General features: G+C 42.7%; 2 protein-coding genes across 3 annotated transcripts; one reads left to right on the forward strand and one right to left on the reverse strand.

Moving 5' to 3' along the window:
- Positions 1 to 1765: 1765 nt before the first annotated feature.
- acp7 (acid phosphatase 7, tartrate resistant (putative)) lies at positions 1766 to 16499 on the reverse strand. 2 transcript variants are annotated; one of them, XM_069661902.1, is made up of 14 exons: positions 16421 to 16499; positions 16146 to 16261; positions 15452 to 15652; positions 15191 to 15373; positions 13629 to 13654; positions 12733 to 12830; positions 5917 to 5979; positions 5013 to 5127; positions 4724 to 4837; positions 3367 to 3433; positions 2883 to 2950; positions 2721 to 2792; positions 2209 to 2346; positions 1766 to 2123 (listed from the first exon to the last, which is right to left on the reverse strand). In XM_069661902.1, the coding sequence occupies exons 2-14, from the start codon at positions 16252 to 16254 to the stop codon at positions 2058 to 2060; spliced, it is 1320 nt and encodes a 439-aa protein (XP_069518003.1). In that variant the 5' UTR covers positions 16255 to 16261; positions 16421 to 16499; the 3' UTR covers positions 1766 to 2057. The 2 variants fall into 2 exon arrangements, with proteins under 2 accessions (XP_069518003.1, XP_069518002.1); XM_069661901.1 differs by having other exon boundaries at positions 16416 to 16499.
- A 524-nt stretch (positions 16500 to 17023) lies between these two features.
- LOC138591695 (KATNB1-like protein 1) lies at positions 17024 to 20085 on the forward strand. Its single transcript, XM_069662364.1, has 10 exons — positions 17024 to 17111; positions 17793 to 17899; positions 18012 to 18049; positions 18137 to 18407; positions 18516 to 18631; positions 18721 to 18771; positions 18855 to 18944; positions 19016 to 19111; positions 19372 to 19465; positions 19689 to 20085. Exons 2-10 carry the CDS (start codon positions 17795 to 17797, stop codon positions 19719 to 19721), a joined length of 894 nt encoding a protein of 297 aa, XP_069518465.1. The 5' UTR covers positions 17024 to 17111; positions 17793 to 17794; the 3' UTR covers positions 19722 to 20085.
- The last annotated feature ends 671 nt before the right edge of the window (positions 20086 to 20756 follow it).

The following is a 20756-nucleotide window of genomic DNA, read 5'->3' on the forward strand; positions in this document are numbered from 1 at the left end:
GACAGATGCACGTTATTTCTAATGATCGTCAGCCTCATGTCTACAACTACGAAGACAGAGTTACTCAGTGTATGCTGTCCTGAAACGAGCTAATAAATCTGCTTTCTGACCTGCCAAAGCCCCGGGTTGAGAGAAATAAATTGGCTAACAAGCAGTATTCGAGGAAGTGCTATAAAAATCTGTTGCCCTATTAAAAGCAGGAATCCTTTACTGTCAACAAAAGCCCCTAAACCACACCACCGCAAACCTGCTGTTCCTCTATCATAAGCAGTAATAAGCACATCATATTTCAGCAATAGGCGTGCGATCTGAAGTGACATGTTATTCTCTCCGTGCTCTTTCTTTCCTGGATTGCGATCAATGTTTCTTTTTCTGGATTTAAAGAAAATCACATGAACTCAGCAGCGAGGAACGTGCGCGCCACATGACGTCCTCATTTCCATCTATCTGTATTCGCATCATACATTGTACACGTATGACCAACTGGAAAACAACCAGCCTTTATTAGACTATAAATAAATGTGGTTGCTAACAATTGTAAACAAACGCATTGATGCAATCTGGCAGCACTCTTCTCTCAGACCCCCCCTCCCGTCTCTGCAGTCTGCACTTAGCAGCGCTTCTTCCTGTCTCTCACTCAGCGGGACACAACAATATACACAGTACAGCATGAGTGGGTCAAAGGTCAGGCACTCAGTGGTGCAGGGCTTTCTCTACAGATACTTTTACATTCATAAGGCTGTGTTTGATTGGCAGTTAGCAGTGGGAAGGCAGGCTGAGAGCATGTGAGTATGAGGTGTGATCACTGTACGCTTGTGTCTCTTTCGTCTGCCAGACACCGCAGCGCGGCGGGGCATCGACATCAGAGAGAAGTTCAACAAATCCTCAGTTAGATTTACACACATGCTGCTGACGCCTGACTGCTTTTTCTACTTTCAGCTCCTCGTGGCTAACTTGAGATGGCACATCTTGACCAAGTGAAAGCTGCTTTAATGCAAGCGCTCCTTCATTCAGATGATAAATGGCACTTTTCTGCAGTGTTTCCATCCGTGAATACGTATGTCCTTTCATACTGAGCATGTGCTTCTGGTAGAAGTGTCTGCCAAACAACGTGCTGTGTGTTGCAACCCGTGTGTGCGGTGTTAACGATTCATCGATTTGTATATGTAGACTTTGTTGTGTCAACATAATTATGCAGAGACATGATTAAACTGTGGTGCTAACGGAAAACTCCAAACACAGCCGCATGCTAAACCATGCTAGTCGTCTGCCAGTATTCATCCGAAGCCGCACGCTGTTATTAGGAATTAACGCCAACACAGTGGTGAGAGTCATGGCATAAACAGTCTTCTGGGGAAGGAGCCTTCTCTCACACCGCATGTGCCCAAGCCACAAGCATCCCTGAGTTACATAACCGTGCTTTCATGCAGGCGTAGAAATCCATGTGTCTTTTTGTTTTAGGCCCTGAAGGCCACACAGATGGACAAAGCAATGAGGTTCCAATATCCTGATGCGATTAGCTAAGGGAGAATCTGTCATCGAGACGGAGTGATAGGAGGGAGATGTGATCTGCGTGAGTGCATTCGCAGGTTTTTGAAAAGAGAAATGTGCTCTGAAGGGAACGGAGCCTGGAGGCTGCCAGATTCTTGCTTTCTGTTGCTATTGTCAGTGGAGTATTCGGCACCGTCTATCTGTTGATGAAACCTCGAACTACGGTGATGAGCTACGGGGATTTTTGGAGGAAGGACAACCCGAGAGAGCCGAAGAAAAGCTGAATTTATTCACAATCTTTGTTTACAAAATATTGCTCAGTAGAGCAGCAAATTCAAGTTACATTGTACATTTACAGGAGATGATCATCGTAAAGAGGTCCTTTAACTGGATAAAACAGTGCAAAATGTCTGAAGCCACTAGATTCTCTATCTCTTAATTTGAAAAGCTGAATAGCGTTGGAATGAGTCGTGTGATTTTAATCATCAGTGCATATCTTGTGTGGCGCTTGTTTAAAGTTCAAAGTGCATATCCCGAACAGGTTTCTTTTTAAAGGGTGGAGGTCTTCAGGACCAGGCGGAGAAGCCATGCTTTTCCTTCACCACCCAAATGCTGTCAATCACCTTTCCGTACTGGAACAAAAAGAGAGGGTCTTTGTTATCATGTGTCCGTTCACCTTTGCTGTGCTTGTGTGCATGTTCCAGCACGTGTGCTCACCTGGTCATCAGAGACCTGCTCCAGGTACACGTGGGTGGCGTTGACCACTTGCATGCGGGTGTAGCCGTAGTCCGTGCTGCGGAACGCGCTCCACTCTTTGGGGTTGGGGTTGAACCTGTCGGTCCTCTCTCTGCAGCCCTGCGGAGGAATCGGCACAGCAGTGATTAAAGATTGAGTTCGTGATGAGCCGCGTGCCTTTCTCCAGCTCCGTCCACAAAAACCCCCGTGTGACATTTACAACGGCGGCCGCGCCTCGGTGCGAGTCTGGCTGCAGTTCGATACGCTGATGAGTAATCCCTCTGCGGTTAGATGACGAAGCATGTCCTGCGCTGCTCTCCACCACATCAGAAAACACTTAACCAGAGAAACAGCTGGCACCGAACCATGTGGCAGACCAACTGCTGCACAGAAGGGACTTAAGACAATGCAACATTGTTTTTGTTGATGCTGCTGTCAGTTCTTGCACTGATGTTCGTGGAAAAATTCTGATGCAGTGATGTGAAAGTACTTACAGCAGAGCCTGTGATAATGTGAACTGGAGCTTTCGGGTTCACATAAGGCTGCTCTTTGCTTCCATTGCATACCTTAAAGAGAAAAACACCAGTCTCTTTCACTGAACCAAAACAAAGACTATAGATGTAAGAATGTGAGGAGCTGAGAAAGCAGGCGCTGACCTTGTCCCCGTAGACCGGCCACAGCCTCTCATACGTGTGCTCATGTGCCCACAGCTCCAGATCCACTCCTGTGAAAGAGATTAGATGATAATCAGCATCGTCCGTAGAAAAATAACTACCCAAACAGCTCAATTAAACACACGATGCTGTGAAATCTCCCGTTTCTCAGATCCACTGCCCGTTTTATTCTGAGGTTTTCTCAGCAATGACTGAAATCTTCACATCAGAACAACCAAAACCTCCAAAAGTTCCAGTACAAGTTCAGTAATTTAATGCAACAAACAAAAGTGTGAGACATGTAATACAGGGAAAACATTTACAAACGGGCTCTCGGGCTGTCAGCCAGACCAAAGGCCTGTTTTTTTAATAAAGGATGTTTGGACTGCTCTGCTCTCAGCAACTGTGAGGACGTTAGCCTGTCTGAGCGTGAAAATTTGTGACCTTAAACACCCATTAGCAGCTGGTTGTCAGATGGAGACCATACCGTGGCGGTAAAATAGATCCTCTAGACCGGGAGCTTGCGGTTTGGTGTCATTCCGTCCCCGTCGGACCTGAGATACAACAGAGAGGAATAATAACATCAGCATCTGAAACACTACCTGCTACCTGAAATACAACCTGGTAGAGCCCCATTAGACCCATGCCAGCCTCACTCCAAACTGTGCCAAGTGCTGAGACAAGGAAGTCTAAGTGGAAACTATTTGGTCCAAATTACAGTGATTATGACAGCAGGCTGTACTCTGTGTGCTGAGGGGCTGCCATGTGGCTAGCTTGCAATAAATGTGACACGTCTACTACCAGGTGCAATTAAAATTACAGACAGACAGCAGAACACTAATCCTACAAATAGCTTTGTGTGAGAAAACACAAGTCTTTAAAAATAAGGATGTGATGCTCTATTTATAGACAGTAACTCACTTTAAAACAAGCTCCTCTGTGAGCTATTTAGAAACTGTTATAAGGTGATGATGATGTGTCTTTTGCTTGGCCAATTAAAAAAAAAAGTTAGGTACAAAGTCACATGATAAAAAAGTGACTGCCATCAGATATTACAACAGAAATATTCTGTTGCAGAAGCCACTGAGACTGAGCCAGATATTAAAGCTTCACTTCACTTCCTGTTTCATGTACAAACTTAAAGATATAATCTCGAAGGTTTTCATCTAAATAAATGTCTGTGAAGTCACTATCTATCGCCGAATGAGGTAACACAATGACAATTGAGCCTATGGCCCACTGATGAAAGCCTTTGCATTTGCAATATATAGTATTATTACAGACTGGATGTCTGTGGTGCCCAGTTAGTGACGCGTTTTCCTTCAGCTAGCAGCGGTTGGTCTGCAAGAGAGGGTAGGCGGAGCTAAGCGGCTGCTTTTCCGGTTTCTGCAAGTGTTGTGAGTAAACAGTAATCTACTATGGCTGAACAAACAAAGAAAAGATCGATGACTACAGATACAACTTCAAAAATAAGTGAAAACACAAAGAAAAAGAAACAAATTTGACGCTCAGATGAAGGCAAACAGTCTTAAGAGGACAGCGACCGACAGCGAGGAAAATCAAGAGTTACAACCAGAGCTAACCGTGGACGTCTGGATATGTAGGAAGTGTGCTCCCACAATTCTGCAAATGCAAAGGCTTTCATCAGTGGGCCATAAGCTCAATCACCATTGTGTTACCTCATTCGGAGATAGTGACTTAACAGACATTTATTTAAATGAAAATCTTCGAGATTACTACATTATTTTCAAAATAAAAGTCTCTATGAAAATGTGAAGATATCAGTATTTTGTGCTTCAGAAATAGTGTATGAATTTATGGATATGATTCTGTTGTTTACATACGTAGGAGTCAAACTTGGTGCAGTCGTCCTGGTCGTCATCGGAGCAGTACATGGGTCTGTGCCCCATGGTGATGATCCACGGTCGCACCGCCCGGTTCTCAGGCTTGTTGGCCTCCTGTGTTGATAGGATTATATTCGGAACAACAGAGAGAAAACAGTGGATTTATGACAAAGGAAGAGAGAGTAAAACTAATTTGAAAGATTGTGCAAGAGGCAGAGAGGCAGAAGTGTGGGAAGAAGAAGAAAGCACTGAGCCATCATCAACACATGTAACTGTTGCGGTCATCAACCTCCAGGTCTTTCCTCAGCCACTCGTATTGCTTGAAGAGGAGCTCCAGGCCGAACTCGAGATAGAAATAAACCTCGGTGGAGAGGGAGATGATGTGCGCTGACCCCAGGTTCCAGCTGCAGACACACATCGTTAAAATGATACACAGCCTGACCCAGCAGAGGAAGCATGCTGAAAGTGAGCAGTTAAGCAAGAACAGACTTCACTTTACACTCGAGATAGTGTGACAAATACTCCAAAACCCCGATCAGCCTCTGGCATTTTGCTGCTGAATGTGAGGCCAGATCCACTTTCAGGGAATAAACTCCTTGCTCTGCTGTGAGTGCTTCCATGTTGTGGAAAAGCATGTGTTCTCTACATGTGTACTGTACGTTATGAGCTGAAAAGTTTCCAGTAGCAGTCCTGCAGCGAGATCGTCTCTCCCGCGGTCCTAACCGTACACATGGAGCAGTGGCTCTCAGCCAGCAGGCCTGTCTGCGTCTAGACACAGAGACTGAGGAGTGGGCAGCTGGTCTATGGTCTGAAAGGGTTTTATCTTTCTGTCTGAGGGGAGGAGGTCTGCAGTGAGCGATGACTCACTGAGTTAAGTGTATAGCTCCTTTGTGTAGTCCGCATATCCCTGAGATAGGAGAGGCAAACTAAACTAAGAGAAAGGAGCTCTGAACTCCTCTGCTGCCAAATCCTCTGGGCCGACTATTATAGCTCATTAATGCTTATTGAAATACAGTAGTGGGCTTGGTAAACCTGCACATGATACTTCATATGAGGCCCCTGTTGGAAAATAAATTATACCTCTTTCCTAGTGGTGTGTGTGCGGCTAGCATCCTCCCCTACTGACCAAAACTGCCTGTGGTTTTTCACCTGTTTCAGCCCCTCAGATTCCGACCGATATGTTTTCCTCTTACCTGTACCACAGGCTCTCAGTCTTGCCGGGCATGCTGAAGCGATTCCTGTAGTTGGAGAAGTTGCTGTGAGAAAACAAGATAAGGGAAAAAAGTTAGTCACACGGAAAGAGCAATGGTCACCACAGGCTTCTGCTCCGTCTTATTTTGTGGTGTCTACGCCAGGGCTCAAACAAAAGCGAAACTGCAACCTACTCCCAATACACTCGAGAGGATTCCCAGCAATGCTTTAAAATATGATACAAAGCACCAATTCTTAAAATGACAGCCCAGTTCTGCTGCAATTCCTTTGTTTTAACTCACTTTTCATTTCAGAAAAAACTCCTTGACCTTAAAGCTGCGGTGCTGACATCCTCCTCGAACGTTAAAAACAGGAAGCTATTTTTAGATATTCAAACGTACACTTTGTTGTACGCAGGCTATCAGTGACTGCATCTCCAAATTAAAGGCTGTAGAAAAACATGGACGTAGCTTCTGTGTCATCGTTCCAAAAAGTTTCTGATGGCATGTTTTGAAGCGTACGATCGTGGTCATTTGTGGAGTAAGAATATCAGAATTAGGGCAACCAGAGGGAGCCTGGGTGGAGCGGGAGAGCAGCTGTACATCTGTCAATCAGGAAAAGCAGGCCTTTAAATATACCCCTCTTAAAACCATGACATCGCCCTTAAAGGGCACTATAATTTTACATGCAGCATCTATTATCGAAATTACATCTTCAGTTACTCACACAATGCAGAGTTTCTCTGATTCTTACTTAATCCTGATATATACCAACAGCCATAACATTATGACCACCTGCCTAATATTGTGTAGGACCCGCTTTTGCCACCAAAACAGCCCTGACCCGTCAAGGCATGGACTCCACTAGACCTCTGAAGGTGTGCTGAGGTATCTGGCAGCAAGACGGTAGCAGCAGATCCTTTAAGTCCTGTAAGTTGCGAGGTGGGGCCTCCATGGATCAGACTTGTTTGTCAGCACATCCCACAGATGTTCATTTGGATTGAGATCTGGGGAATTTTGAGGCCAAGTCAACACCTTGAACTCATCGTCTTGTTCCTCAAACCATTCCTGAACCATGTTTGCAGTGTGGCAGGGAGCATTATCCTGCTGAAAGAGGCCTCTGCCATTAGGGAATATAGTTTCAGGAAGGGGTGTACTTGGTCTGCAACAATGTTTAGGTAGGTGGTGCGTGCCATAAATGGCAGGACACAAGGTTTCCCAGCAGAACATTGCCCAAAGCATTACACTGGCGCTTGCCTTCTTCCCGTATTGCTTCCTGGTGCCATGTCTTCCCCAGGTAAGCAACGCAAACGCACCCGGCCATCCACATGATGTAAAAGAAAACGTGATTCATCAAATCCGTCCATTTTCTTCCATTGCTCCGTGCCCATTGTAGGTACTTCCTGCAGTGGACAGGGGTCAGCAAGGGCATCCTGACCGGTCTGCGGCGACGCAGCCCCATACCCAACAAACTGTGATGCTCTGTGTGTTCTGACGCCTTTCTATCAGAACCAGAATGAACTTTTTCAGCAGTTTGAGCTGCAGTATCTCTTCTGTTGGATCGGACCACACGGGCCAGCCTTCGCTCTCCACACGCATCAATGAGCCTTGGCCGCCCATGACCCCGTCGCCAATTCACAGGTTTTACTTCCTTGGACCACTTTTGCTAGGACCTGACCACTGCAGAGCGGGAACACCCCACACGAGCTGCAGTTTTGGAGATGCTCTGACCCAGTTGTGTAGCCATCACAATTTGGCCCTTGTCAAAGTCGCTCACATCCTTACGTTTGCCCATTTTTCCTGCTTCCAACACACACAGAATAAATTGTTCACTTGTTGCCTAACATATCAATTGTAGCGAGATAATCAATGTTATTCACTTCACCTGTCAGTGGTCATGATATGGCTGATCGGTGTAAGTGCTCAATCTACATCTATGACCTCTGACCGCAAAATCATACACAAACATGTCCTATAAGACAAGACATAATCCAAAATAACATCCACGAGTGCACCATTATTTACATTCTCCCACCATATTACAATGGGCGCATGCCAAAGGGAACAACTCTTATGGAAATCTCTCCCGGACGCCAACCCGCCACTCTCCTTTCACGGTTTTTAATTTCAGCAGGAGCCAATCTTCTCCACGGGCCATTAACGTAGCGAGTTGATGGCAGTGATTGTTTTCTTATCTTACATAAGTGAGGGGAAAAACTGCAGCACTGCAGCCGGGGCAGCGTGGGAGAGTTAATGTATGGTTAATGGTAACTAGAGAACAGCAGAGGTCAGAGGTCAAAAGCCAGGAGGATTGAAGAGAGCTTTACTTATGCTGAATATAAAGCTAATGAGGATGGTAGTTTCTGTGGGCACTGAGGTCAGGGCCAGTGTGTGAGCTGTGATCACTGAGCACAAAGGAGAATACTGTTTGACTCAGCCTCTCTTTTCATCCATATACGTCCTAATTATGAAGAAAATATGGGGAAAAAATATTTAGAAAAATGTATCAGCAGAGATTCAAAGTTTATCCTGATCGAACCTTGTCTGTAAAATAAGCTTAAAGAGCGAAAGAGTGAGATGAGAGTCTGGAGTTCTCCAGACACTGAACCGTCCCTAACATGGGTTCATACTGCCATCTTGTGGCTGGGAGCTGTATAAGCATTCACGCTGAGGGGATCCGGGTTGCGTCTACGTATTTAGGAGCAATAAACAATTAATTTTTCATTCAGTAAAATAATACACACGCTCTCAAGGTATCCAAACAGACTGATGTAACCGGGCATCTCCTGAGGGAAAGGCTTAGTAGTAGAAATAACCGCCAGTTTACTTTAGAGTCTCTTATTTTGTGGCTCAGTGCTGGAAAATCTGATTATGTACAAATATGATCAGCTTATATTTGCTTCATTAATCTGCACTGCGGGAGACCGACATAGCGTGAGCTAACCTCTGTAGCCCGCAGCGTGCTCTTTTCCATGTGTGTTTGCTTTCCCGTGAAAATAAGACGGAGATAAAAATCTGGTGGTTGTCAAACTCAATGAGGACAACCTGACTCTTGAACTAGACTTTCCCTCCTCATCAGATCGCCCCTTTCATCCTCTGATGAGCTTAATCCCGGCCGTTAGAGGGATGAAAGGCAGCAGTTGTAGTCTTCAGGAGGCATATCCCTGACTCCCATCACAGGACATTGTTTCAGGCAGCGACGGTTACTTCCCCGTCCCCTCCGAGGGCCTGATGAAGCGTATTGTGTGCGGGGGAACAAAGACAGTCTTGATTGGGGCCTTAGCATCTTCTGTGGATCCTCTGTTCTCATCTCGCTGGAATGCTGACTGAAAACTTTTGCGGTCAGCGCTGTTTCAATTTCTCTCTACCCATTAGCTTCTGAGGTCGGAAAGAGAGGAACAGAGAGGCATAGTGAGAGAGAGCACAACAGAGAGAGAAGCAGGAGCCAGCTGCTGGGAGTATTTGGATTCTGAACACCGCAGAGCAAAACACAAATTAAGGTATAGGAGCTGGTTTCTGGTTATGTAACGCAGCGAGCGAGCGAGCTGCTTCTATATATCAAGTTCTCATGTCAGGACGCGGCGCCAAGAAAAAGAGACTACTGTAAGCAGCTCCTTAATAAGAAGCAGGCAGTCGTCGCATTACACATGGCGAGGCCAGGCGAGGACTGTCTCTACTGCAGCAGTAAGTAAATATTATGGTGCAAGATGAGGCTCCTCTAAAGGTTTCAGAACACATAAACACACACGACTGACTCCAGCAGATGTGCCTGGAATTTAGGGGTGCATCAGCCGCTGATGTTTGGGATTAAAAGCATATGAAGATGCTTAAAGTTTGCTGACTCACTTTTTACAAGTTTTTAATCATCGTCAACTAAACTCATTAGTCTCCACTTGATAATTGACCATGAAATGGGATAAAAGCATTAACCCAAAGGCAGAGGGTGCATAATATAATATCATCTAACAACATGAGGAGTTATTGCAAACCCCCTGATGTTTGCAAATGCAGCAAACAGACTCTAAATGAATCAAAATGATCTGATAAGAAAGCATTGCAACTGTGCGTTCACACCAAACGCGACATTATTATAATAAGGGACAAAAACTAATTATGAATATGTCAGAATATAGATGTACAATTTAAGTGGCACTGAAAGATGCTGCAACTTTTAATGCTGCAAATTATTCTTCAAGTTTTAAATCAATCTATAAAATAACATAAAATAGTGAAAAATGTTCACCACAGTTTCCCAGAGCCCGAGCTAAAACTGACAATCCAACAACAATCCAAAACACAGAGATCGATTTACGAACCTGTAAGACAGTGGTTCCCACACTTTTTCTACAGAACCCCCGTTTGGTAGATGAATATATTTTCAAGCCCCCCCCACCTCTCATCATACTCATCAACATAACATAACATAAACATACATCCATATACACTAACACACACTATCAGACACGTGCTGCTCCTCCATATCTTTTGACATGTCATAAATGCACCTCACAATGATGAGCTGAGGGTAGTATAAATTCCTCAGCTGTAGTGTGCAGCTTTTTACATGAAGCAGGTCTGTAAGCTGCTTTATAAGAGGCGAGTTGAGCATTTGATGGCACCGATGCAACTTTAGTGACTGTTTGGCATGACAGTTCAGTATAGGACTCAAACCACCGTCACAATTGCGATGTACGCAGGTGCAGTAGTCACATCGCAGGACGTGCAATAGTGAAGCAAATTAAAGGTCTAATCTCGAAGAATTCAGGTTCGCTTTTTTTGGCAGCTATGGCGATAAGCGGTACATGCAGGAGCACACTTCCCACATACCCAGACGTCCACAGTTGGCTCCCTTTGTAACGGTTGTAACTCTTGATTTTCCTCGCTGACGGTCGCTTTCCTTTTTAGACTGTTTGCTTCATCTGCGCGTTAGATTTGTTTCTTTTCTTTGGATTTTCACTTATTTTTGAAGTTGTATCTGTGGTCATCGATCTTTTCTTTGTTTGTTCAGCCATAGTAGATTACTGTTTACTCGCAACACATAGAGAGATCGGAAAAGCAGCCACTTAGCTCTGCCTACCCTCTCTGGCAGACCAACCACTGCTGGCTGATGGAAAACACGTCACTAAATGGGCGCCGCTTGAGATTTTTTCCATGAAAGTCGCCACAGAAACCCAGTCCATAATAATACTATATACTGCAAATGCAAAGGCTGTCATCAGTGGGCCATAGGCTCAATCACCATTGTGTTAACTCATTCTGTAATAGATAGTGACTTAACAGACATTTATTTATTTACGAGAAAATCTTATTTCTGTAAGTGAAACATGTAAAGCTGCTGCTTTATTGCTGCTTGATGCAAAAGGAAAACTCAACTTTTTCTGGTCTTTCACGACTTATCTACAGGAAAAGTCCGTCTGATAGCACATCAGTGCAGCTCTTCTGTTTGTTTGAAGAAAACAGACTTAAAAGTCCAAATAATAAAACATATCTTTTGTTAATGTAAACATTTGCATCAAGGCACACTACATTTATCTGGTAAAATGTCCTATTCCTGTCTTGTTTGTTTGCTGCATGCTGTAAGAAGTGAATACTTTGAGGCACACCAACACTGTGCTCTCTATATTACCCACTATTGTACAGGTGGAGAGACATGATTCTTCATATTTCCTTGTCTTTGTTTTAAGAGATGCCAGCCTTACGTTTACCTGGCAGTCCTTTCACAAAATTGGCCAAGCTTTTCTAGCAGTGCAGAACTGTGTGCACTGTTTTTAGGCCTTGCTGTGCCCCCCTCTTATCTCTGCTGTAAGAAAATGCATTAAATCTTCACATTTAAAGGCTAGAACAATCAGGATTTTAATGCTTGAAAAATGCACTGTTCTCTCCTCACTGCCATGTCTTTCAATCCAAAACATTTCCCCGGCTCGAATGTGATCAACACATTCAATAAAGATGAGTCAAAACGCAGACAGACTTCCCACCACCACTGGACCCGTCTCTGCGAGCTGAAAAACAGATAGTGAAAGCTGATGATTCCCAGTCAGATAAATGTTTGCTTTGGAGCGCGCTGCCTTGTTTAGATGTTGGTGGTTTCTGACACAGCTCCAGCCTTTGGTGACCAAAATAGCTCCCATCTGTTCAAATGGTGCAATGAAGAGTTTTCTGCAGACCAGAGTTTGTTCTTTGAGGGGGAGACACTGTGGCAGACCAGAGGGGTTGTTTTCTGGGGGGTTTGTTGTTTCCCTCCAAAATATGTGCACACACACTCTTTGCATTTACAGTAGCCAGCTGTGAGAGTCATTTGTCACGGGGTGTCTGGCAAGTCTCTCTCACCACTATGTAATACAGCACGTACCAATGTTTTTACCCCTAACCCCCATGAATGATCTGCCCCTGTGTCCTTTAGAAGAATGTGGCATTAATGTAAACAAAATGGAAACCATGTTAACTCACTGACTACAGTACGACTACAGTACAGTTATCTGTCACTGTTTAGAACCAGTGCTTCACTTTGTCATATATAGATGGACGATGCATCTCCATCTGCTCTCGTGATAGGCGCTGCCATCTTGCGAAAATTCAGCAAGGATCCCGCACGCCGGCATATTTAACAGCAGAACAGCTTCTTGTGTTGGTCTGAAGCAGACGTTCACAAACAATGACTGTAGTGATGTTTTAGTTACGTTTCCTGTCGCCGTTCCTCCTCTACTCTGCTAATCCAGAACAGGAGCTGTCACGTCATCCATCTTTTTATTGAGTCTATGGTCTGAACCCATTGGTGAAGGGAATGCATACAAAAAAGATACATTAAATGCTACCTACTATGTGGCTTCGTGGTTGCCTGGACAGGTCATGTAGGGCACGTAGGCCGCTATGGACTGGACCTGCCTCATGAACTCATCTCCAATCCTGGCGTTGTCCTGGAAAAGAGTCATTAAACATGACGCCAAAGATTAGAGAACTATGCCTCTGTTCCCCAACATTCAGCCAAATGAGTTTTAAAGACTTTTGTATGCGAGTCTACTCCCAAGACAACTCTAGTAATGCATCATAAACCTTCCAAACAGTTTTCTTTGTGCTTTGAAAAGCACACTGAAGATCGTTGCAGCACTGATTGCTTTTACCTGCCACAGTCATTAATTCTCTCTCTCTGTTTTTTAATTTATAATATCAGGATGTGCTCGCACATTCCAGCTATAAACACAGCTTGGATGAATTATGGTTAATCATTCTTTCAGTCGTCTGCTGATTGCATTTAGCCTTTTTTCCATATAAACATGAATAATGCAGGAATGAAGCATCCAAGACAAAGTTGTGTTTGCTAAATATGAACGATGACAGTTGGGAGGTTTTCAGATGAGCAAACATGATATCAGGACTTAATATTTGTGGTTATGAATGGCGCTGATTTTTCCAAGAAACACTTGGGTGACATAACCGTAACTCTCGTCTTTCAGCGCTGGTTTAAAGCGTTTCACAGCAACACTAATCATAAGCTTTGTGTCTCAACCACAGCGGAGAGCTTTTATATTAAGTGATAATGAATAGCGTTGAGTCTTGGGACGAGGGAAGGTGAAGTGGCTTATAGCATCTGTCATTGGGGAATCAGTGGAATATCAGAGGGGCTTTCAGAGTGTGGGATGTTGATGAAAGACAGTTGCTGTCATACAGGGTGTGATCAGAGTTCATGATAGTTAAAGCACAGAAGAGTGAAATACCTCGTGCATGTCGTAAGCAAAGTCACCTGGAAAACAAATAAACCAAAAATTCGCGTTAGAATCGATCTCAAAAGTTGTTTTTTGATTTACAGCATTTAAAGACATAAAGCTTTATTTAACTCTTAGTTTGTAAATTGTCCTGTCATTAAATAGAGTCTTTATTATCTAAAAAATGCACTTAAAGGAATAGAGACAGAATGCAAAAAGTCCCAACAGCACCAGAGGAGGAAACTATTCTTGGCTCTCATTGACATTGTAAACCTGAGGGTGCCTTCTTGTCACTTTTGTCCGCATGCAAGTGGTAGAAAAAAAGCAGCTAAGTAACCCTGGATTAAGTTTTCATACTAACATCCACAGAGAAAAGCTGAATCTTTAAGGAGACAAAAGTATACAGGCGATAAATTATGAGGAAGAATCAGAAAACTCAATATCAAAGTATTTCACTTCTGGCCAGTCAGTGCGGTCACTCCTCCATGAATACAAAGCTTAACAGAAACAACTCTGAGATAAACAGACAGCACTGATTTTATCAGCAGACTTTTTCCTCTCTGGTAGCCACAGGGTGCCAAGATAATTGAGCTTGTTGAAATCTTGTGCTTTTAGCTTAGTCAGAGGCGTTTGTTAGCATTACAGTACTTGGCTGTTTATTGTGGTTTACAGCGAGTGACCGCATCAGCTCTGTCTCTATAGTTCTACATTTTCGCTTGCAAAGAGTTAAATGAGAAGTGAGAGCCCACTCTCAGGTCTGCACACAAGATTTAGAGTTAGCCTTGAATTAGCCTAGCCTAGCATAAAGGCAACAAGTGGGAAACAGCTAGCGTGGCTATGTCCAAAGGAATATGAATCTGCCAATCAGCACCTCTAAAGCTAACTAATTAATATGTTACATCTTGTTTGTTTAAACCATACACACACAAAAAACACAATGTCTAAATGACAATTTATGGTTTTACCTGAGGTTGCTCGTTACCTCCTGCTTCCAGTCTTCAAGATTGGCCACTAGCTCTAGCTTCATATTTAGCATACAGTCATGAGTGATACCTTTTTTCTCATTCATCTTCATCATCTCACTATATCTTATTGACTAGTTGACCAAGATTAGCGTCAAAGAAGCTGTTTTGATCTGGATTTATGAGGAACACAAAGACTTTTATTGAAGCTCTGTACGCTTGTTAAGTGGCCATAAAACAGGCTTTAACTTGGTGTTTCATTTGACGAGCCAACAAAAGAAAAGAAAAATCAGGCTTCTTTAATTCCTGGGAAGAAATCGAGGCAGGGTGCAAAAGATAGAGAGCCAGAACTTCTGGCGCTTTTTTAGCCTCGTACATTTTGGCACAAAAAAGACCCAATACTGTCAGCAAGTACTGTTAAATGTCCATGGGTGCTATGATGCTGATTACAGTAAATCATTTATTTTTTTATATGTATGTTCACATAATCTGTTGTAAACTAAGCTGTGCCAGTTACCTGTGCTTGACTAATGCCTTAGATAAAAACGAAATGCCTGTTTACTGCTGTTACAGTGCAAATTGTACTCATACTTCTATCAGTGTGGAGCTCACCGATGTGCAGGATAGCATCGTACATGCCCAGCTGTGTCTCCTTCTGCAGTCGAGCCAGAGACTGAGGGTTCTCATTGCCCAGGTCACCATACAGAGCAAACCTGGGGCTGAAGCTGGTGCTGTCATTCAGAGCAGTGAATAAGAACATGTCGCTCCATCCCTCATCACTCCCACAGTGGTAGACTGAAATTACACAGGAGAAAAAAAACTCTTTAATATGTTGCATTTAGTTTAAGTAAATGATATTGAAGCTCCACCCACCATAGGTAGCAGCAGGTTTGAGCCCTGTGAGAGTGACTCTGTGGATGAACATCTTCCTCTTCTCCGCTCCAGAGTCCACAAACAGAGTAGCTTCGCCTTTAGCACTATTCTCAAAGAGCCGAGCCCCGAGAAGGTCATACTCCACGATGCTCTCTGTCTTATTGAAGGTGGTCCAGGTCACCACCATCGAACCAGGCTCTCCTGTGAAGATTATGCATAATGCAGATTCATCTGACAGAACTACTGGACTCACTTGCTGAGGCTCATATATTAGAAAATAGATGCTAATGAATAGGCTGACTTTGCAGAAGAGTGGTGCTTTTGATCTTGCCGCTAGCGAGACATAACCACCAGAATGCTAAGCTTTTGACTGGCCAGGTACTCATTTCCTCAAGACATAAACTCATTAAATGACTACCACATTTCACCTTCATAAGAAACATTAAAGCAAAAGAACTTGCCTGCACCAAGGTTAACATCAGGTGTAAGGCAGCTGATGCAATTTTCTGGTGCCTTTTAAACAGCAAAGATTGCTGTTGCATTGAATAAACCTTGAAGTAATTAGCTGCATTACATGAAACACGCTGCCTTTTTTTTTATTGTAAAGAGAACTTAAAGTGTTTTGTATTTTGAGTAAAAACTGTATCCCTAAATAAAAACATATGTGGCTAATCTAATATGTGCAATCACTTACCTGGGTAAGAGAGGTGCACCTGCTCTGGCTGGGTCCAAATGGGAGGAACACCAAGCACCAACAGGGGTGCAAGGCTTAACCAGGCACAGGCAGCATGAAAAGGTACCATTTTAACACTGGTGTGCAAGAACAAAAGTCTGGTTAAAGTAGCAACACACAAACAGGAAATAAAACCTTTATATAAGTGTAATCACATGATGCTTAAAGCAGTCTTGCAAACATCACGTGACACAGTATATTGATTCACAGGACAACCTTAAAACATCCTACCTGACCTCAGTGGCAGCAATACACACACACAACAGGCCGTGTGTTGGTCTCTGATGTGGACCTCTACATCAGTGGACCTGGGTGATGAAACTGCAGAAGTAAAGCAGCAGAGTCAGCAAGAACCACATGGAAAGAGATGATGTGTCGATAAAAGCGGCTGATGTTGTTTTTCATTGTGCGTTCAGGGAAGTTGTTCTGTCAAAGTGAGCTCAAGTTCAGCAGGGATTAGGCCACAAGCCCCGGCTCGCCTCAGATCAATAAAGTGCAAAGACAAACAGCTGGTATGCCTCACCGATCGGGATAAGGGTCATGGCTCATGAAAGCAGAAGAATATAAGCATTTCAGTGGGGAAGCTGATTTGTTATATCAGCCATGGTTACTTCCTCTCGAGTGCATGATTGAATCATCATGCATGCAAGGTGTAAACAAAGCCTGTGATATCAGCTGACTGGGACAAAGACTTAAGTCTACACGACTGCTTCAACAAAGTATTTTGGTTTGAAATTTTCACCGTTGATTTGTCATTAGTCGCTAGAGGGTGCTCAGTGCACAATTTGCATTATGAATCGGATGCTTTATTCTCTGATACTGGGCGGGTCTATCTGTTGAAATGAAATGTTAGGTTGTTAGCAGTCGCCTAACAGAATCAAAGTAATGTTTTAGCTTTATTATCTCTGCTTAGGAAAGGAAAACACAGTGAGTACATAATGTATGATAAAGTTTTAAGTTAATTGTTTCAGTTTACGTCTTGCAACGCCGTTATGATTCGCTATATAGATCATATACTATTTCTTTAGCCATTGTTTGTAACGTTATACCGTGCTAACCAGCTGTTTTGTCTATTTCACTGCTAACGGTCTAATACTTACCACTGTTATTAACAACTACGCAACGTACGTATAACGTTACGCACAGTAGAAAGCATTTTTAATTTATATTTGACCAACACTTACAGCCAAAAGTAAAGGAATACCAAGTCTACACAAATATCAAACAATATCTGACCCAAAAAGGTAGCTAAATGTTAAATAAGTTTCTAAAAACACTCACAACACTGGTCAGCTGATCGTGGGAGCACTTCCTGAATACGTCATCGAACTGAAGAACAATAATCGCCACTTGGATTCTGGGAAATTGTGTTTCGATATGTTTTGCCTGGAGGAAACTGTATTGTGTTTTTAACAAGCCTGTTTTCTGACTTTCTTGGCTAAGCAAGTTGTAGGCAACCTAATGACATGGTAAAATGATAAAAGAATGCTATAAATGATATATTTAGAGACATGAAACACCATTGTCTTATTTTCTTGAGCTGATAAGATTGCAAAATAGCTGGTTTATTTACTGACATTATTTTAAAAAGGGTTTGTCTGTCTCTAGGTATGATGGACTCCAACAGTGAAGACGGAGAGTACCAAAATCTTGCCTTACAACAGGATGAAGCCGCATACAGAGTGACCTATACTCATGGGAGAAACACAAAGCATGTGAGCTGGACAACACATTATCATACACACATTTATTTCCCGATACTGGACCTCTTTTTCTGCTTGTTATTGTGTTACTTATCACCATGCAAAATATATTCTTTTTATGCAGGAGGATTATGATAAAAATGAGGAGTTCACCAAAAAGAGGTAGGTTTCATGCACGTTTTGTGGCTATGTTTAACAGAAGTACATAATGTTATTTGGTTTTCAGCATTATGTTTTCACCCTGCCCAGGAATCCAGTGAGTCGCTCTGGCAGCGGCAGACTAAAGCGAGTAGTGTCATGTAAGAGGAAAACCTATCATTTGTCGGTGGCTCGGAGGAAACAGCTCGGGAGCGGGAGGAATTATGATGCTGCAAACAAGGAAAATGAGATGAACTGCTTGCAGGATATGCAACAGGAGATATTTGACATGGACCACTGGGAGTTCCCATTAAGTGTCAATAATAACCACAAGACTGGAAGAACTGGTTCTGAACAGGCCGACTTATGCACACTCACTGAGGTCAGAATACTGCACGGCTCAGTCTATACTTACAGTGTCTTGTGTTTTTGTCTGAATAACCGTGTTGCTGATATGCAGATTAAATCTGAACCTAACAATATTTTCCAGCTCACACAGGATCACAGCACAATGATGGATGTGCTCTTTGGAAGACACCTGAGACTGAAAGTGTCTTTAACTTTGTGGCAGAGAAATGTTGGAGAGCTGTTGACATACTTTCTGAGGTACACAGTGTGAAGTTATATTCATAAATGTACACACAGTATTAGTGTTATTGGTATTAAGGTATTGTAACTTCACTGCCTTTGTACAGAATCCAAGACATCGGTGTGTTGGTGGATTTTCTTCCACTGATAAGCAAAAGGTGAGTCACTTGAATTTTGCGAAAGTGTGAGTAACACTGATTAAAAGTGAACTAATTGTTCTATAATCTTATTGTCTCTGCAGCATTGAGGAGGATTCTCCCAGGATCACCATCGGCTGCTGCGTTGACCTCTTTCCTTTAGTTAAAAAACTCCTCAGCAATCCATATGAAGAGTGAGTGTCTCTGCTGTAATGAACTTAAACAGACAGTGTGCAGCAGGATAACTTGTCTTTGATCTGCACAGGTATCTATTTGTTGGTTTAAAGTGGATCAATTCAGTTTTGATTAACTGGTGGGAGGAACTAAGAGCAAGTGGCTGTAGTGGATCAACTACGGATAAGTAAGTGTTGATGCTTTTAACACGTGTATATGCACAACATTTTATTGCCAGAGTAGCAAAACACTTAGCCCTTTGTAAACAAAGTAATTGTAATAATGTTTTAAGTCACCTAACCTTTTAAACAGATGCATAATAGTCACTAAAGTTCCCATGCAGCACAACTTAAAATAGTGATAATTTGCTATCATCAGTATTTTGATAAATATGTAAATCTGAATAAACAGCAATTGTGATGAAGTGTTTATTTGTGTTTGTTACAGAAATTTCCAGCTTTTTAATCAGCAGTTATCGGAGTTGTGGCATCAGGAACCTTCACTGAGATCTGTTTCAGGGCCCGCTGGAGACATGGCAAAGGTCAGTGTTGCATGTATGAATAAATCATGACCCCTGTCACTGTTGGCTTTGAACTTTTGTACAAAATGTCCTTGTCCCGTACTGAATTGAATTTATTTCATTTGATAGGGATGATGCAATTTAACATTGTTTCAATACAGAGCATGAAACAAATGTGTGTGCACAGAGAGTTTATAGTACGTGCTAATTTTCATCTTGTGTGCCTGTTATCTATTCCCTTTAGGTGATTGATTCCTTCCTGTCTCAGCTGACCTGATGGAGATAAAGAGCCAGATAGCGATTTCTTCTCCGACAGAAACCCTGCAAACATTTAAGCAATCCTTAGTGGAATCATTAAAGTGACTCTGCTTTTTGCGCCACAGAAAAGTGCCTTTTAGCTCGTACTGTACCCGTCCTGATAGGATGTCTGTAGAACTTGATGTATTTATTGGCTGGCACAGCAACTTGAACAGATGTACTGAGAATGTGCAATATAAACGTAATTATGTGGACATTTTATTTGATTGTCTTTGCATTGACCAAGTAGGATGTTGTAAATATGATCATTGTGGGGTTCAGTGAAGTCACTGAAACTTAAATGCTTTTCATGAATGTCAGACTATTGTTTTATTGATATTTTGTGTATGTCTACTCCAATTAATTCTCCAATTGGTGTTGAATAAATGTTTTATTTAAAATAGTAAAATTGGGCTGATGTTTTGTGGTTGGCTTTGTAGTTAATATTTCTTACAACCAAAGGAAAGAGTCTCTTCTGCCGTGGGAGAAGACAGCACAGATATGTCTCGATTCATTTATGCAAACACTTAATTCAGTGGAACTGTACGTGCTGAACTTTAACTCACTGCTCCACTTTGCCTCAAGTTAACGTACAGTTGTGTGAATAGAAAGTGCCTGATCACCAGCAAAACATTTCATTAGAAGCCCTGCATTGCAATCTCACCTGGACTTCAGCCTCATTCAGTCTTGAAGTGATTTAAGCAGATATGGCTTTACAAAGCTCATATCTCCCCATTTACATGTGGATTTATCTCACCTGACACAGATAAGTGGAGGGTTGATGTCATTGTGATGTGAACCCAAGGCTGAAGTCCAGCTGTGACTGGACAGGAGAGGCTGTGTGTTATTTCAGTCAACAGTTTTTATTCAGCTGGTGTTAACTTAAACAGCAGGAGCGTGGGAAAAGATTTATACACAGGTGGCTCTACTGAAGGTAAGCACATTGATTTTACTTTTCTATTTTTCTTCTTCAGTACAGTTTTGTTGTGTGCTTTTCATTACGTTCACTGACTTC

The sequence above is a fragment of the Semicossyphus pulcher genome, unplaced genomic scaffold (genome assembly GCF_022749685.1).
Source record: "Semicossyphus pulcher isolate SPU_LCO1_2020_fin unplaced genomic scaffold, fSemPul1.0.p SCAF_14, whole genome shotgun sequence".
NCBI classification, from domain to species: domain Eukaryota; kingdom Metazoa; phylum Chordata; class Actinopteri; order Labriformes; family Labridae; genus Semicossyphus; species Semicossyphus pulcher.